Source organism: Onychostoma macrolepis, chromosome 24 (genome assembly GCF_012432095.1).
Source record: "Onychostoma macrolepis isolate SWU-2019 chromosome 24, ASM1243209v1, whole genome shotgun sequence".
NCBI lineage: Eukaryota > Metazoa > Chordata > Actinopteri > Cypriniformes > Cyprinidae > Onychostoma > Onychostoma macrolepis.
Window position 1 is genome coordinate 12,657,298 of NC_081178.1, and position 18,430 is coordinate 12,675,727.

The following is an 18,430-nucleotide window of genomic DNA, read 5'->3' on the forward strand; positions in this document are numbered from 1 at the left end:
ATACGTTTCTTGTCAACAAAATTGCTTCCTGTATGTTGGTCAAACCACTGATTTTGGTGGACAAAAATGTTAATATTTCAAAACAAAATTGCTTCACTATAAATTAAACTGTTGTAAATGCTGTAAACATAATTAGACAAATATTGTATAATATTCTATATACTGAACAAAAACGCTTCTGCAAACGAGACCATTTAAAAAAAACAATTCTCCTCAGTCAACTTCCCAGCGCGTAATCGCAGCGGAAATTGCCCATATTTGGTGTTGAGCAGATCTGAGATCAGTGTTCGACTATTTTTACGTGAACTGCTTTTACGTGTTTTTACGTGCTCGTGACACCACTGGCTGTACGTGTATTTCGTCATTTCTCTGACGTTTTTTGCGAACATTTCCTCATCTTCATATGTAGTTGTTTAGTGTACTGTACTGCGTAGCATACTAAAGTCAGTGATTTTTTTATCTGGAGCGTCAGAAAATGACACCTTAAAATATTTAACTTTTGTATCACTTTCTCTTCTCGAGTTCAACGCGGAGATTAACAGCTTTAGTTTTTATAACAGTCAGATTTTGCCATAAATATGGCATCAAAATCAAGTATAGACTATGAGGCGATTCCAGTAACAGCTTTAAACTGTAGTTTCCGAAAGAAACTGGGACTGTATTTGAATCCAACAAACACAGTGGCAGCAGACTGGAGGACAGTCGCCGAAATGATGGACTTTACCTACCTGGAGATCAAAAACTTCGAGAAAAGAGACTATCCCTTTGAAAAGGTCTTAACGGAGTGGGAAACTCGTCCAGAGGCAACAGTAGCAAATTTATTGTCGATTTTAGAAAAAGCTGAAAGGAAAGATGTTATATCTGACCTCAAAGAAATTATAGGTATGTCAACAAGATTTTATTTATATTACATATTTTATATTATACTATATGCGATAAATGAATACTATTTAGTATTATTACTGTTTTATTAGTTATGTATATGCTTTAAATAATTAAAATTAACTTTATTATCAATATTAGTATTGACATTTCATGTCAGTTAAAAATATCAATTTACAAAAGGAAAGGAAAATTTAACAGAAAGGAAAATAACAGCAGATAACAGAACGGATAATCGAAACAACAACAGAATTTAACTGAATTATTTAACCCACAAGTAGAAAAATTAGTATGAAATTTCACATTTTATTGCCATTCTTGTCCACTCACTTAAACGAAAATTGTCTGTTTATTGAAACATCTTTTCAGGAAATTAAGCCATAATCTCCAAAGAGCATGATTGAGAAAGTAATGACTAATTCTGAGTACAGGAGAATGTGACCATTTAACACATGAAATGACTTTCATTATTGTGGACAACAGAGAAGATCTCCAACTAAGTGCTGTTGTATGTTGTTGGTGTTTGTGCACAGATGATGACTGCAGGAAGTATTTGGAAAGACAACAGAGGAAGCCTCTCCAGGTTCCAGTGGTGGACAGCTGTGGGCCGCGCACACAGGAGCGAGATGGCATCACGCTGTATGATGATCCACAAGGTGAGTTTTCCCTGTTCTGTCTGAATGCATTGTGGAGTTAGTTGTGTAGCAGATTACCAAACTAATCATTGTCTTCACTGGACAGGACTGTCACCGGAGACCTTTGATGCTTTCATCTGCTATTGTCAGAGTGACTTCCAGTTTGTGCATGAGATGATCAAACAGTTGGAACAGACCGAATGCAACCTGAAGCTGTGTGTCTTTGACCGAGACGTCCTTCCTGGCACGTGCGTGTGGACCATCACCAGTGAGCTCATAGAGAAAAGGCAAGTTGGTTTGGGGTTATTTATCATCTAATGTTAAATCAAAGTTAATCTGTAAAAAATATAATAATTTAATAACAATTTTATTTGTAAATTTAGCAATATAAAAATGTGCGGTGACTTTCTTTTTTTTCTTTATTTAAACAAAATACTCTACAACAGTATTATCGGTCATTTATTGTGTGTCAGTCATAAAAAATAATTATTTTAAAAATCTGCTTTTAGTATTGGCCAGCAGAATTTTAATATCTGTGCGTTCCTAGTTATTATTATTATATGCATTTTATACATTTATAAATTCTTGATGAATTGTTTAAAATCTTTAAATGTTTGTGATCAGTTCTGATATTTATATATATTTTTTTGCCCTTTAGGTGCAAGAGGATGGTGGTGGTCATTTCTGATGACTATCTGGACAGTGATGCATGTGATTTTCAGACTAAGTTTGCACTCAGCCTTTGCCCAGGTACAACTTTTTTCTTAATACTTATTTGAGTCGCATTGCCATTTTTATTACTGGCTTATTAGGGCCATCGAAGGGCCCTATTGATTTTTTGTCAAGTTTTGTCAACTTAAAATGCTTAAACCTGAAATTTGAAACACACACCAGAGTTGGAAGCCATAAACGTAGTGCACATGTCATACATACATGCACAAAACTCTGTACATATAGTTTACATTTTGCAATGATGTAAACGATCAAGCAGTCAAGATTTGCTGTATAGTATGTGTCGCTTTAAGTGAGTGTATGGGTTGAAAGTTGAAAAGGAAGTAGCAGGAAGTCTGTCTCTCACAATGGTTTTGAAATAGTCCTCCTAAATTTACCTGCTTAAAAGCATGTCCATTGTTTTCCTAAAGATTGAGCCCATCATTACTGTTTGGAGTTTTATTTCAGTCATTGAACTCTCCAGTTGTTGTGATATATCTGTGCTAAACTGTGCAGAAGTATACATTTCATGTCATTAAAACTGAAGGATAATGCAGCTATAAAAGCAGCACAGAAACTCTTGTAACAGTTTGACTTTTGTCTCTGCTGCAGGAGCTCGCTCTAAACGTCTAATCCCTGTTGTCTACAAATCCATGAAGAAGCCTTTTCCCAGCATTCTCCGTTTTCTGACCATCTGTGATTACACCAGACCCTGCACACAGATCTGGTTCTGGAAACGGCTGGCCAAAGCACTCTCACTTCCCTGATCTTTTCTATAGACACTGTTAAAGGTTTACTATGCAGTCATCACTGGGTAAAGCTATTCTCTGGAGGATGAAGGGAAAATACCTTAAGTGATTTTTGCTTGATTGGGAGAGTTTCTCAGACTCAGTAGTGAGTCCAGCTTATGAACATTTCAAGAAAGGTACTTTTTGTGGTATTTACGACAGATACGTCTGCCTTAATCATAAGGTTGCTCAGTTTCCAAAGCAAATCCCTACAAATGGTTATTCATTTAGTTTCTCGTCTTGTTCGCAATGTGCAGAAGTGTGTTTTTGTTGAGTGTTTTTGCATGTGAAATCTGAAAGTGCATCAGCTATTTCATTTGATCTATTATTTGCTATTGCTAAACTTTAATTGAAGCTTTTTGAAGTGATGTATGTAGTAGTATGGGCTCATAAGAAACTTTTGCTCTGATGTTTTAATTTGTCTTTCACACTGGCAGTGTTTTGTGTTATAAAATATTCATGTAAAATATATTTCTGTATTTTATGTTTACTCTACTGTTTGACATTACAAACATTGTTGCTTAGCATTTTTCGCTAGCAGCTTAATACAGATCTGAATCTTTATCTTGGCCACACAGTCATGGTTGGTTAACCATGTTTTTACATCTTCAGCACCTTAATCTTTCTTTGACAGCACATGATCTTCAACTGGTTTTAATCTGTTAGATCAGACTTTGTTTTATATGAAAACAACATAACTTTTATATTGTTTTCACACATTTTACAGCATTATACACACAGGCTGATATGCATATAGCATTAATGATTACTCAAAAATGTATTCATGTCTCATTGTCATTTTTGTGTATTAAGATCAAGTTGCCACATTTACCACACATCCTGTTGGTGGAAACTCTTTCTACTGAAGCAGTGAGAAATTCTTCTGAAAAAAAAAAAAAAAACTTATGAAGCCCATTAGAAAAACCAATGAAAAACCTGCTGCAAGTCTTGCATATTTGAAGATAGAGGCGTCTATTTGTGTGTGTGTATGTGTGCACGTTTTTGTGACAAATGAGGACATAAATTTGTATAATGATAAGGTTATGACATAGGTATTACAAGGAGAAGGTGACTTTTCAGGACATTACCCCATGTCCCCACTTTTCAAAATGCTTATAAATCACACAGAATGAAGTGTATTGAAAATCTAAAATAGCACAAAGTTTCCTGTAAGGGGTAGGGTTAGGTGTAAGGTTGGTGTAGGGCAATAGCACATACAGTTTATACAGTACAAAAACCATTACGCCTATGGGATGTCCCCACTCTTCACAAAAACACACGCGTGTGTGTGTTTGTGCGTGAGAGAGAGACAAGATTTACAGCATAGATGATGTGCTTTTTTATCAAACATGTTTGGTTATTGATTGTACAGACTGAGGTTAATACGATGAATAAAGTACCTTTTGAGTTGCTACTTAAAAACTGACCACTGAACCTGAAAGTATTTGTAATGTCTCACATTTTTTAATCAAATAATAAAATTCTATTTAGTTTTTGTCATATCCCCGGGTACAATGCACTGCTATCATGGACTTCAATTTCAGGCATTCTGGTAATTTAACCCTTTTTTTTTTTAGTTGTGTTTTTTTTTAAAGAAAAGATTAAATTCTTAAGCTTGACTTGCTGCTAGAAGTCCTCTACCATTTAGAAATACTTTTTGAAGAATGGTCCGTGTACTGTTTATGCCACGAGATGGCAGTATAATAAACCGTAAAAAAGCCACTGGCCATAATGCATTTTCCAAAATAAAAATTAAACGTTTAATGGAACTATGGCTGATTCGCAAAAAATGTGCCCTGAGTGAATGTACCTGTGCTATACCAGTTTTTGCAAAGAACGAAACAAATTATACACAATTAACGTCGCTCGATTATTCTTCTTATTTAGCCTTTCAATTTAATTATATCACAGATTTATTGGAGTAATATTAACTAGCAACTATGATATTTTGGCGGAATCCACGGTTACAAAGCTAGAGATAGATAAGAGGGTAATTACACACTCAAGATGGCCGACTATCGCGTCCGTCAGTGTGCAGGAATGCGGTGGGCGGGGCTATTGGCGCTAGTGGCAAAGTTTGGGAATGATAGAAAGGCTGTTGAAGATAATCGCTGAGAGGAGCTGGAATGCTACTGCTCTGCGGATTACAGTAACATTTACACGTTGTTTTCTATAAGCACCCAACTCTAGTGCTTGAAATCAGCTGGATCTAAATAAAGGTACGCAATCCTGAGACATGTCGGAGGACCTGAGCTCCCAACCCTGGTCCATCAACAAGGATGACTATGAGCTGCAGGAGGTGATCGGTGAGTGTGTACCTTCTACCATAGCCGGTGAATACATGGCATCGTGTGCCTGTACACACGAGTTGTATTTTGCTGCAAACGCTGCGTAAAAATAAGTTGGGCTTGTTGTTGTCCAGGGTAACGTTAACAGTTACGTTAGGTTGCTGGCGGTTCTGCAAGTATGAAGCTTTAAATGATGTATTTGAACCGGGATTTGAGGTTTTAAACAAATTGGCAGTTGTTAAGAACACGTGACATTGGATTTAAACGCTCAAAAAGACTTAAAAGCTAGTGAGTTAAATAGGTGCCTCCAAAAGACTCAAACCTCCACTTCAGTTGTCAAGCCTGTCACGTATGCCAATTTCAACTTCAACTCTCTCTCTCTCTCTCTCTCTCTCTCAATCTCAATAAGCATATTTAACTGTTTCACCACTTTACTGAAATTCTGAAGGTGTCCAGGAAGTTTATTGGCGCTCACGTAAAAAGCCAGTGGACATATAGTTTCATGTATAGTTTGCATTTCAGACAAATTATTTACCAAATAGCAAAATTATTCTGCACGCGACAACGCCTCATTCTGCTGATAAGCCTGAGCACGTGCAGTAACGCTCCTTCAGTAATGACGGCCTTGTCTTTTGCTTCTTTAATATTTTTAATATCTTTTTAAGAATTTCTCTGTGTGTGTGTGTGTGTGTGTGTGTGTGTGTGTGTGTGTATATACATATATATATATATATATATATATATATAACACAAAATATCACGTATATTAGGCTACAAATGTTAATATTATTAAATATTATACATAAACCTATTGGTTGACAACATTGTGCAATCTATAATACAGGTACCGCCCACTTTTGCTGCTGGTTAAAAAACTGCTTACTGACTAATGCTCAGCGTTAGTTTACACATGATAAAACATTTCGTAGAGTGAGCATAGCCTGCTTAATTTAGAACCGAGTCAAATGTCAGACCGGTGAGAACCCCCTTTTCATTTTGGGCCTCAAAATCCCTCAGAGTAGGTCATATACTGTCATAAACCAGGCTTCACTGTATATACGCTGTATTGATGTGCGCATGCCCAGTAGCGCCATACGTATCCCTTCTAGCCTTAACCCTTCAGTTGTCGCGTGCACGCGCAGACCCTTTACGAACTTCCGTTTATAGGGGTCTGAGTCTGTACATTATAAACGCATACAGGCTTGTGCTCATATTTTACTTTTTAAAAATGTATTTAGTTTGCGCTAAGAATAAAACCCCATTGTGTGTATGTGTATTAAAAGTTTTGAATATTTACGATGAAATTGTAATGTTTTAAAAAAAAACATCTCTTATAAGTCAGGCTGCATTTATTTGATCAAAAATACTGTAAAACAGTAATGCTGTGAAATATTATTACAATTTTAAATAACACATTTTAATTGTAATATATTTTAAAATGTTTTTTATTTTTTCTGTGGTGGCATCATTACTCCAGTCTTCAGTGTCACGTGATTCTTCAGAAACCATTTTAATATGCTGATTTGGCACTCAGTTATTATTAGTATTATTATCATAAATTATTATGGCCTGCAAATGTTAATAATGACTTATGCAGTGTTAAAGTTACAACAAATAGAAAGGTTATTTTAAATTTTAATAATATTTTCTAAATAATACTGTTTTTAATTTGTCAAGTATGCCTAATTGCAGCCTTGTGAAGCATAAGAAATTATTTTTAAAAATTCAAACATGATCTTTTTATTTCAGCTAGCAAACAAAATAGCTCTGTGTAGACTGGTGGTTAAAGGTTTATTCTGGGGACTGAAAGGTTAAAAGAAGGGATACACTGAAAAAGATATTAAACACAAGGTCTCTCCAGAGGGAGGTTTCTGTAATAATAAATGCACCGTATGTGGCTTAACAGAGTCCACCACCCCCTTGTTTTGTGGCCATAAAGACTCTGTTATATGCTGTAATTCTTTTTGATGATCCATGACTCTGTCCAGAGAGTGAGTTTTACAGCCAGGCAGTATAACAGCACTACAGAGGTTCTCCAAATCTGCTTTCTAGGCATGATCGACTCCCATGTGTAACTCTCTTCATTCTCTGAATGTTTTATTGACTGTATTGTTTTGGTTACTGGTTGGATTAATCTCGTTACATCGCAGGGTTTTAGCATGAGATTACCTCTATACGCTGTCACTGGAGTGCTGGAAGAGTCATCTGATACCTAACATATATCTTTCCAGGGCTTTAGACCCCAAAGGAAGGTTTTCCATACAGCTTTTTACATGTTCCATGTTTTGACAAGGTTTTACTAGTTTTCAAAGTTGTAAAGCTCTTGCCAGAGTAATTCATATATAATACAGTCCAAACATTTACCGCTTTAGTATAGAAGTGTTAAATTAGGATAATTAAATTGTTAATATGTTCCTATAGTTTCATGTTTTCAAAATGCAACAAAAAAGGTTATTGCTTTTTTTAAACAACTTAGTAAAATTATGATTTTGGCAATTGCTTGCCTTTCTTCGGAAATGGTTGTTTTAAAATTTCATGTTAGTTTGTCAAATTTGCCAGCCTAAAAAAAAAGAAGTGTGTGTGTATATATATATATACATACACTGTAAAAAGTGATGTTGACTTAACTTAAAAAAAATTGAGGAAACCCGTTGCCTTAAAATTTTTAAGTAAATGATAATTAAAAAAATAAGTTAATTGAATTGTCAAGTTCACTTAACTTTTTTTTTAAAATTATTATGTACTTAATAATTTTAAGGCAACGGGTTTCCTCAATTTATTTAAGTTAAGTCAACTTATCACTTTTTACAATATATATGTATGTATATGTATATATGTATATATGTGTGTGTATATGTGCATGTAATGTCATTTTATTTAATAAAATTTAATGTCACTTATTAAAAGAAGAAAAGTTAATACAATATTTATAATAAGTTTGTGAAACATTTTGACTGATGTGACTGAACATTACATTTACATTTAGTCAGCAGACGCTTTTATCCAATGTGTTCATATTTTAGGACAACTTTGAACTTTTTTGATCCACATCAGATGTTGACTACTGTATATACTATACTTGATAATGACCCCAGTTTGCAACAAAAATAAGTGTTTTTCCTTTAAACTACTGCGCAGTAGGGCCTAGCCTGTGTCTAACTGTGCGCGTGCGTGTGTGTGTGTGTGTGTGTGTGTGTGTGTGTGAGAGAGCGAGAGATACAGAGACTGGTCAAACCTGTCTGTTGTGCCTCCTCTTTTGACTCATCAGCTCTAAAGTACCCCACACCTTGAACATTTCAACTCCAAGAGGAAAAATATATAATCTTTCATGCTTTACATATTTGAATTCCCAAGAATTACTTTTGATATCTCAGCTTTAAAATGTAAATGTTAGTTTGGACTTGTCTTTTAATAAGTCCTCTTTCTTTTTAAAGCCTTTTATCACAGTGCACCGATATATAGCCCTCAAAGTTTCTGCTTTGTTTTTGTAAGCTCTAGTTTCCTCAAAAGATTTAGTTATTACCCCCAAATTCTTGGAAAGACTCTGTATGTGTCCCTGTGAGGGTATGTTGTGCCCTCTAGCCATGCACCTTCAGAATTGCTTCTTTGTTGAAACCTGACATGTGACGTGACATGCCAAAACAGGAGTTCATGCTGGAGGCGAGTTTGATTGTAGACCTTCTGGAGTTCAAGATTAAGGTTGGACACCTTAAGATTGAGTTCTGTTGTTTCTTTCTGTTGCTGTAATCTTACTGTACTTTAAAGGCTGCATAAATCAATATTAAATATGTGTTCTGAGGTTGTCACACTACAGAAAAATGTGTTATTAACCACCCAGCCAAATTTGAACAGCAGCTGCCAAAATTTTTTGTTGAAACAGTTGATGTTTCATAAATTTGATTAATTAATTAATTAACAAATTTCATGTTTCAGTAAGCAATCATTTCTGTTCATAGTCTTCAATCTACTGTATCATGAATTGAGAAGTCTTGATATAGATTTACAGGATGGTATAGGCTTGATAAATATAGGAGTTTGTTGCTCTTCTATCGCGTCATTGGGCTCATTTTATGGTGCTTAGCACTTTTGTGTATCTGAATCCTTATGTAAACCGGCCGGTGGTTTTGAGCCCAGCTGGAAGCTGTAGTTGCTGACCAGGGCAGCTTTTATGAAGGCCCTGTATTCTTATATTCCAAGTATTGGTTCTGTTGGTTTAGAGAAATGCACTGAAAGAAAGAATGACTTTGTGTGAAATAAAATAAGCAGTTTGTTTTCATCGCCCACCTTATAATTATTAATAGTGCTTGCTAAGCAAAGCATTACTATTACTGTTGCTCATGCTTACAGTTAGAGATCTGAACACACCCCTGATCGTAAGTATTAAAGCTCAGTATATCGTCCTTAACCATTGTGCTGTAAAACATGAATGATACCTAAGATAGAATAGCCATCAGACCTCTGACTTTTTTCTTGGTGGACAGTAAAATGGCAATACTGTAAACGTTGACTCTGAAACAGTGATTCCGACAAATATTATTGAGATTTCCACTGAAAATGACATTTTTCACATGTTTGCCTTCATAATTTTGTAATAAATTAATTAAAAAAATGAGACGGTTATAAAAACCAGTTGCAGTGCTGTCAACATCTGCGGTATGTAGGATAAAGTATCCTTCACCTCCTGTTGCTTTCATGAGAAATACTGAGTAAGCTTTCAGTTTGCAGAAATGGAGCTGAAGGCACATGTTCTTTCCATTTAAAAGCGTGACTTTTTGAATGGAGTTTAAATTAGTCAACGTTTCCTTTTGTCTTCCAGCCAAGGATGGGCTTGTCTGATTCGTTTCGACCCTGGTACTATTGATTACAGACAAAGAGTTGCTTTAACTGGAACCCATTGTATTAAACCATATAGTCCAGGAGGATTTCCCAGGTACTTCTGTTTCTCCACTCTCCTCTGGAAAGTTCCCCATGTGTGAGTGTGAGTTTGGAGCACACTCAGCAGAACCATTGTGTTTGTATCTTCCCAGGGGAATTGGAGACATGTTATTGCACTGATCCTAGCTGTTCATTCCACCTCAGAGTGTGAAGAGTCTCATTGGATGGAGTCAGACCCTTGGAAAAAGGACCGATTTCCTTTTCTCTGTTCTAGATTGGAAATGTTTGATTATTGTTGTTGGGAATGTCTGTGAGGTAAAAATGAAGCTGTGTTTATCACTGTTGACTGAAATTCCTTTTGCTTGTCGATAATTGCATAAATATAGGCCGTTTGATTGATTCAGCCGTTAACCCTGAGTTTGTGAATCTTTTTGAAAGATTCATTAAAAAGTGTCATTGAGTCTTTTTTTTTTTTTTTTGTGTATGCTTTTGGTTCATTAAAAAGAACCAGTTCATATGAGTCATTTGTTTGTGAATCAGGCTACACTGAATCGCTTAAAAGAACCAGCTCATTTGAGACATTTTCTTCATGAATTGGACTAGAGGTCTGCATTCCCGCGGCTGTCCCGCGGGAACCGCAGGACCCGACCAGATTTCTTGCGACGCGGGATTAAATTCCTGAATAAAACGCGGTAGCGGTCCGTAACTCTGGTGCAATTTGAACGGGAGCGGGCGGTCTAACAATATCCCGTTCCCGACGTCTTTTCAGAACAGCATATCTGTGCTTTATTCAAGCACCGGTACAGCCTGCACTCGACTGTTATGCACACGCTGTACCGTGCACTCATGAACCAGTGCTTCGTTTTATTTGCGAGGTCTGTGCTCATCATGCACATGCTGCTGCTCAGAGCAGGCTAGCCTACCAGTGAATATAGCCTACGGCCCACAGACAGAACAGGCAGGTTGTCCATGAGTGACAGAGCAGAATAAAGATGGTGCAAAGTGTGGATGCGCTGTCCTTGAAGAACACTCAACTCTGTTTTGTTTATATTTCGCTTAGCCTATCATTTTAAATGACAGACGTCGAATTTATTTATTTTATTTATTTTTCTTCCGCGACACTTTTCCTAGGCTACTGTGTTTACAGCAAGATGTTATACGAATTTAGTATTTTGACAAGACGAATAAAATTATAATAAGCCATTTTTGCACAACCTACATTTTTTTTCCCTCTGCGACACTTGTTCCTATTGTGTTGTAAAGGTTAAACGAATTGTATCCTGACAAAACGAATAAAAATAAGGAATACTATTTTTGTACATTATTTTCTCTGTGACACCCCCTCTCTACTGTGTTGGCAGCAAAATGTTAAACGAATTTTGTGTCTTAAGACATTTAGCTGTCAATAAAAGACTCTTGACAAATAACAAATAGTCTACAATTTTGTGCGGACACTTTTATTTGTTAGACTATCTCTCTTTCTTTCAGTAGAGGAAATTGAAATGTGTGATTCTGGAAACGAGATCTAAATTTAGCGGGAACGGTCAGGTCGGGAAGAAAATTATTCAAAGCGGACAGCGGGTGAACAAAGAGTGAATATATCGCGGGAGCGGGTGGGTGCGGGATATAACCTCGCGGGAGCGGGACTTAAAAAACAGTCCTCTAAATTGGACTACGCTGGTTGTATTGTGGTCGCTTCGGATTTAGTTAAAAGGACCAGTTGAAATGAGTCATTTGTTTGCGAGTCTGCCTGTACTGGTTATGTTGTATGTTTTTAATTAATTCACTAAAAGAAACCTATCCATATCTGACTACACTGATTGTGTTTGTGCTTATATTTTTGATTCACTAAAAGAACCAGTTCATACGAGTCATTTGTTTGTGAATCAGGCTGCACTGGTTGTGTTGTATGTTTTTGATTCACCAGAAATAACCAGTTTATGAATCTTTTTCTAAATGAATCTGATTACGCTTGTGCTTATATTTTTGATTCAGTAAAACATATCTAGTTCATATGAGTGACTTTCTTCATCAATTGGAGTGATTTAGATTCAGTGATTTTGTTTGTTAACCGGACAAGACTGGTTACGCTGTATGCTTTTGATTCATGAACAAGAACTGGTTTATGTGAGTCATTTGTTCAGGAATTGGACTACAATGGTTGTTAAAACATGTTTTGCTATTATATTGTGGTACAAGAACATAAAAGGGAATTGTAAGGTTTTGCGAAAGTCATGCTTCGTCATACTTGGCAAAAGTTGAAAATGTCAACACACTCCACCAGTTGTCCAGTTGTACTTTTTTCGAAATCCAATTCACCCTCAAAGTGAATCTTACGCATTCCTGTGCATCAGGTGCTCCGTCAGAGCTTTTCTCTAGTAGCCTACGAAGCACCCTAAGTGTGACATGTCTCAGTGCAGCCAAGAATAGTATGAGGAATGCAAGCCCAGGAAATGTAATAAAGAACTCCTGATGTGAGAGAACAGGCTGGCTTAAGGTAGCACAATCAGACAACTATGCATGAAGGAACACATTCAAACCTTGCTCAGCCTATTTCAGATGCTGGTCTGTTGGGCCATCCACTGCAAAGTAGTCAAATTCAACACTTTGTCCTTTATGGGCAGCTGATTTTGATTTGAACACACACGGTTTCTTTCAAAATTTTCCTTTCAAGTGTGTCACTCCCTTTTAGACCATTTAACTATGCTGAATTCCCTCTGAATTTTTAACACAAGTGTGTGCGTGGCCAAATGAACCTTTTTTTTTTTCTTTTCTTGACAACTGGCTTTGAATTCAAAATAGCTAGTTAATGTGTGATACTGGAAAGTAATTGAAAGCTATTAACCTTTATCTCCTCTTAAACTCCCTCATGAAGTTAACATCCTCTCTAATGAGAGACATCAAGTTTAGAGGGAGGAAGAAATAAATTATTATTCAGACTTTATTAAACCTTGGCTCAGATACATTGTGTTTTTCAGTCTCCATGCACGTGTGGTCAGACACGTTTATCTCGGTAAACATTTGGCTAACCGAATGAATCAAAACCCTTGATTAAATGTGGATGTATATCCGGTTGTTCTGTGGATAATTGAGGAAGCAACCACACAACATTACCTATTAAGCTCACGTACCCATTAAACACACTTCCATTTTTGAGATCAGATTATAAAAAGAAAAAAATATTTATTGTCCTACTTGATGTCTTAACCAATTGATGTTTGTTACTATATACCTCCTATAATTTCAAGTCAATCAGATCATCACACTCTGAGATATGAGTCTCCATGTGTGCACGCTGTCTGGCGGCCATTTTGAAAGCTGTCTAAAAACAGTTTAATTTTTTTAAAATGTTTAAGCTTTTATTTTGGGTAAGTTTCACTACTTATTGTAAAATTAAGAGATTAATATTCAGACTTTTGCATATTATAACCTGGAACTTGGATGTGGGAAATAATTACATTAGATCCAAAAGCTAGTTTTAGCAACATAGCGCAGATGCTACAGAACACTGTTAGCTGACTAGCTGTATAAGATTGTGTGCTACGCTAACATAATATTACTTCACAGGCATTACTGGCTTCTACTTTTACATCCATAATATTATAAATTGACAGTTTATTGCTGGTCTGTGGTTTTACAGTGCCGTAATTTTTAAAGATTTCATATTATTTTAAGGTGAGCTTAAAGGGTGCACTACTATGAAAATCACACAGCTTCAGTGTGACATCAATAAGAAAAAGTATAATTTCATAGATATTGTTAATAATAGTTGTTCATATTAAAATATGTATGAACTTAATACATGACCTAGACTATTTATTTGGCAAAATCCTGGCATTTTAATTAATATTACATTAAATTTATTAAAAGTTGTTGCTGCTCCAATTAAGCTCTGTGTGCTCTCTTTAAACTCTTCCACATTGAACGTCTATGTAAATACTTCATAAACGGACTTTAAATGTTAACTGATGGTTGTCACTTTAAGTTAAGTTGATCGATAATCTCTGGATTCTGCAGACTGGCTCTGATCTTCGGTAACTAGCATCAACTTCTCCAGACTAAATCTGTGGAAAATCGGGGGAAAAATCGTGTAGTGTATTCCAGCCATAAGAGACTATAGATAAGTTGACATCCATTGACATTTTGGTGAGCTTAATAGGTACGTTTACCCTAATCTTTCTAATGCTGTAACCTGGTAACATAATATTGAACGATTCAATTCAGAAACCAGTAACTGGCCTCCGTAAAATCCTGCTGCTATGGTGCAGATGTGCACAGAAACTCTTCTTCTGCAGTATTTTCAGAGTCTGCGACCCTAACAAAATAACAGCACTTTTTTGCACCTAACACACCTGCAATATTAATAGCTAACAACTGACCAGATGAAAATATGTTTTCGATGTCCACTTCATGGCTGTTATCAATACTTTATTGGTTATGTAATGAAATATCAAGACTTTATTATATTTGTTATTGGGTTGCTAGGCTGCTTTTGCTGTTGTATTACTTCCTTCTGTGTGATGCATTTGGCGAGCTTATTGGAGACAGAAGGAAGTTAAGAAGCACTCGGCAGTAAAACAAGATTAGTAATTTAAACTTTTGATAGACACTAACTGTTCAAAAGTTTGGGGTTAGTAAGATTTTTTTAATGTTGTTGAAAGAAGTCTCTTTTGCCCACCTGCATTTATTTGATCCAAAATACAGTAAAAACAGTAATATTTTGAAATATTATTGCAATTTAAAATAACTGTTTTCTGTTTTATTAATGTATTTTCTTCCTGCGATTTCAGCATCATTATTCAAGTCTTCAGTGTCACGTGAACAGTTGTGCTGCTTAATATGTTAGTGGAAACCAAACATATGAGCAGTTCTGAACTTTTTTTTTTTACTGCAGAAATTAAGAAATTACTTTGTCGTGCAATTTATGATGTAGGTTTAGAATCACAAGCTTTATAGATTTTTTTTTTAATACTCTTTATAGTTCTCACTGTCTTTTTGTTTGTCTAATTGTCATTCTTTTTCAGCTGAAATATGTTCTTTTGGCACATGCATGGTCAACTTTAGTACAGTCGTCTCCGAATCATCCTTAACAACCGATTGTTTGTTTCACAGTAGGAATTTACATTTAAACTCACGCTGTTGGCTCAGGCAACTCTGTCTTCTTTCCATCTGGCGAGCTGCGCTCCCTTACGTATGGCGTAGGGTCTCAAATATAGCTCTAGACTGTGATTGAACGTCGAACATCCCGACTGAACTGTTACTCACAGCTGGCACTCTGAGGGCCGTGCTGGGGACCATCATCCTGCTGGAGGCCATAGCATACAGGCCAGGATGTGATTAATGGGATTGCTGTCAGCACATTTTGGTTACGTTCTAGCTATCAGATTCTTCAGTGAATGAATTTGGCTGTACGCTAACCAGTCAGGGTCATTCAGTGCTGTAGTTTTTCTTCTAATCCATGGTGCCCTGCTGGTGCAATCAAAACGCTAAACAATGAGGACTTTGTTATTATTAGGCCATATGGAGTTCAGGTAGATGATTAAAGATGATTAAAAAAAATTCCCTCTGCCTCATACCAGCACAATAATATGTAATTTATATTCAGCTCACAGTGGAAACATAGGTGCACACTGATTTACGAGGGCCTCGGCCCCTGTAGAGTATTGTCTTCTATTATTAAGGATGTGTGGACCAGGACGACCTTGCGCTCTCAAAGATAACCGTCTCCAGAAGTGTCTTGTCTGCTTTCTCTCTTGTGCCAGTCTGTGGTGCCATGAGCTGAACCTCATTAATGCACTCTGGAGATTAACCTCAGCAGTAAAGTTGAAAGCCAAGTATAGCTCAAATCCTTTGACTTATAGTCTGTTAGGATTTAATAGTCTGCTCTCATGAATGTCCAATGCTGCAGTGACAAGAGGAATGTTTGATTTAGCATTTAGCTGTCAGCTCTTCTCCAACACTTTCCCAGGGAGTAAGTGTAATGACTGGAGGTAAATGTTACTGTTTAGTGAGCAATTATTTTTATGTTAAAGTGTCTGAAACCCAATCGTTGTATTTCTCCTTTTTGACAGAGTAATAATAATTTGTCATTCATGCAGCAATAGAGTATAACATTTTGTAATGTAACGCAGCATTATGAAAATAGATTAATACTGATTGTAAAATAATTGTTGTTAAAAAATAAATTCTACTTTTGACAGTAATAGTCATTCATCATCCATACAAATATAGCATTTTATTAACATAATATAGCATTATGAAAATAATAATAATTAATTCATTATAAATAATTTAATTTTTATTTAATTTAACAGAGTAATAGTCATTTGTCATTCATACAATAAAATATACCATTTTAAATATAACATTGCTTTATGATAATAATAAAATGATTAATTATTATAAATTTAGTTATTTAATTATTCATTTCTTTACATTTTATCTTCATTCAGTTATTTTTATTATTTATGCCATTACTTTACATTGTAGATTTTTATTTCCTCCTCTTGACATTTCTTTGTCTTGTAAATGTAAGAGAGTTTGTTATAACCTCATTAAAGTTACTACTCTTAAATTTGACAAATACATGACAATGCTTTTTTTTAAATGCATATTTTAGTGAACATTACAAGTGAAAATGCTATTGTATTTTTACTATGTATATTTAGTCACTTTAAGCCATAGTGTAATGATTTATTGATTTACGTTTGAGGTATCTGGGGGGTCCAGGAGGGTTTTGTTCCTCTTCATTCTCCTATTTGTCCTGATGTCACGTACCCATGCAGCTCCTGACGTATTCTAACACGCATTCTTGTGTATTGTAGGAAGCGGAGCTACGGCTGTGGTCCAGGCTGCCTACTGTGTGCCCAGGAAGGAGAAGGTCGCCATCAAACGCATCAATCTGGAAAAATGCCAGACCAGCATGGATGAGCTCCTGGTATTGAACCTGCTTCCATATATTTAAACAGCATTGCATTGAACATACTAGATATTAGCATGAGTATGAAAGTCAAATGGGTTGTGAAATTCATTTCATGTTGACATTTCAGAATAGTGTTCTGGTGTTGGTATTAGTTTTGGGCGATGTGCTCCATAGTCATATCGTCCTATCGTCAGCCCGTGAGATCGCAGATACACAATATTATCATGCTAATTCATTTAATTATTTACTTGCTTCGTTTCATAGCTGGAGAGTGAACCAACTCCAGGGTGTGGCTAAAAACAGCCTAACGTTAGTGTGATCTACACATTATATCTTTTTAGTCAAGTAGTATATAGATGTTATAAAATGTTTATTATGACTGAATTTGATAATAGTATCATGTGTGATTGATTATAACGTGCAACACTGTAAAAACGCGTAAAAAGAAATATAATGGAACAATGCCCTAATATTAATTAGATAATAATACTTGCCTGATGATGATAATAATAATAACAATAATAATAGTCTTCATATCGTCAAAGTCATCAGCCGCAGGTGATATCTCTGACTATCATTGATACATGATACTATCGTCTATAAGCACAACCTAATTGGTATGGATACAAACAGTACTCTCCATATGGAAATTTCACATGTTCTGCTTAAATATATATGAAACCTGTTTGACATGATTCCAGCTGTGCCACATTTAAAGGCTACATATGAGAAAATACCACTCTATAAGTTATGGCTCATAAATGCCAACACCTTTTATGAGCTGACAGTGAATAATGACTGTACAGGACTGATTGTAATACATGGACACAAACTTACTGACATTTGTTATGTGCCTTTTGACTATAACTCAGAAGTATTTTTATTTTATTTTACCCAGATGTATTTTATAAATGTGTACTTTTTTCTTTCAAGTGAGCACTTTTATCAGGCTCCTATGAAAATAACACTGGACATTTTAAAAAATAAGGCATTGAATAACTAGCTAATAACCTTTTCATTGCCATAAAAGTGAAATTACTGAATCTAAACATAGGAGTCTGATAAAAATGCTAATTTAAAAGAAAAATCTCATACATTTTTATCTTAAAATTAGAAAAAAAAAGTGAATTTGTAAGTATACTGCCATTTGAGGTTGGTACAATTTTTTTTTTTTAAAAACAAGGCTACATTTAATTGATCAAACTACTGTAAAACAGTTACATTGTGAAATATTATTACAATTTAAAATAACTGTTTGTTTTCCATTTGTCTCCTTGCTGAATAAAAGGATTAATTTCTTTCCCAAAAACCTACCAACCACAAACTTTT

The 18,430-nt window shown here is 35.5% G+C and overlaps 2 protein-coding genes across 3 annotated transcripts in view; both read left to right on the forward strand.

Annotated features, from left to right (window-relative positions):
* The first annotated feature begins 332 nt into the window (after window positions 1-332).
* On the forward strand, window positions 333-4,442 carry myd88 (MYD88 innate immune signal transduction adaptor). Its single transcript, XM_058765075.1, has 5 exons — window positions 333-882; window positions 1,416-1,538; window positions 1,624-1,804; window positions 2,176-2,267; window positions 2,841-4,442. The coding sequence occupies exons 1-5, from the start codon at window positions 579-581 to the stop codon at window positions 2,993-2,995; spliced, it is 855 nt and encodes a 284-aa protein (XP_058621058.1). The 5' UTR covers window positions 333-578; the 3' UTR covers window positions 2,996-4,442.
* A 621-nt stretch (window positions 4,443-5,063) lies between these two features.
* Window positions 5,064-18,430, forward strand: part of oxsr1b (oxidative stress responsive kinase 1b) — a 47,180-nt gene continuing 33,813 nt past the window's right edge. The window contains exons 1-2 of one of the 2 annotated variants that reach the window (XM_058765073.1): window positions 5,064-5,322; window positions 17,004-17,116. In XM_058765073.1, coding sequence (XP_058621056.1) covers window positions 5,253-5,322; window positions 17,004-17,116 — 183 coding nt within the window. In that variant the 5' untranslated portion in view covers window positions 5,064-5,252. The remainder of the gene's footprint in view (window positions 5,323-17,003; window positions 17,117-18,430) is intronic. The other variant, XM_058765074.1, reaches the window with a different exon arrangement.

Coding starts and splice junctions, on each gene's coding strand:
- myd88 (XM_058765075.1), top strand. CDS start 579: ATGGCATCAAAATCAAGTATAGACTATGAGGCGATTCCAGTAACAGCT. Junction 1,805..2,175: donor AGTGAGCTCATAGAGAAAAG/GCAAGTTGGTTT, acceptor TTTGCCCTTTAG/GTGCAAGAGGATGGTGGTGG. Junction 2,268..2,840: donor TGCACTCAGCCTTTGCCCAG/GTACAACTTTTT, acceptor TCTCTGCTGCAG/GAGCTCGCTCTAAACGTCTA.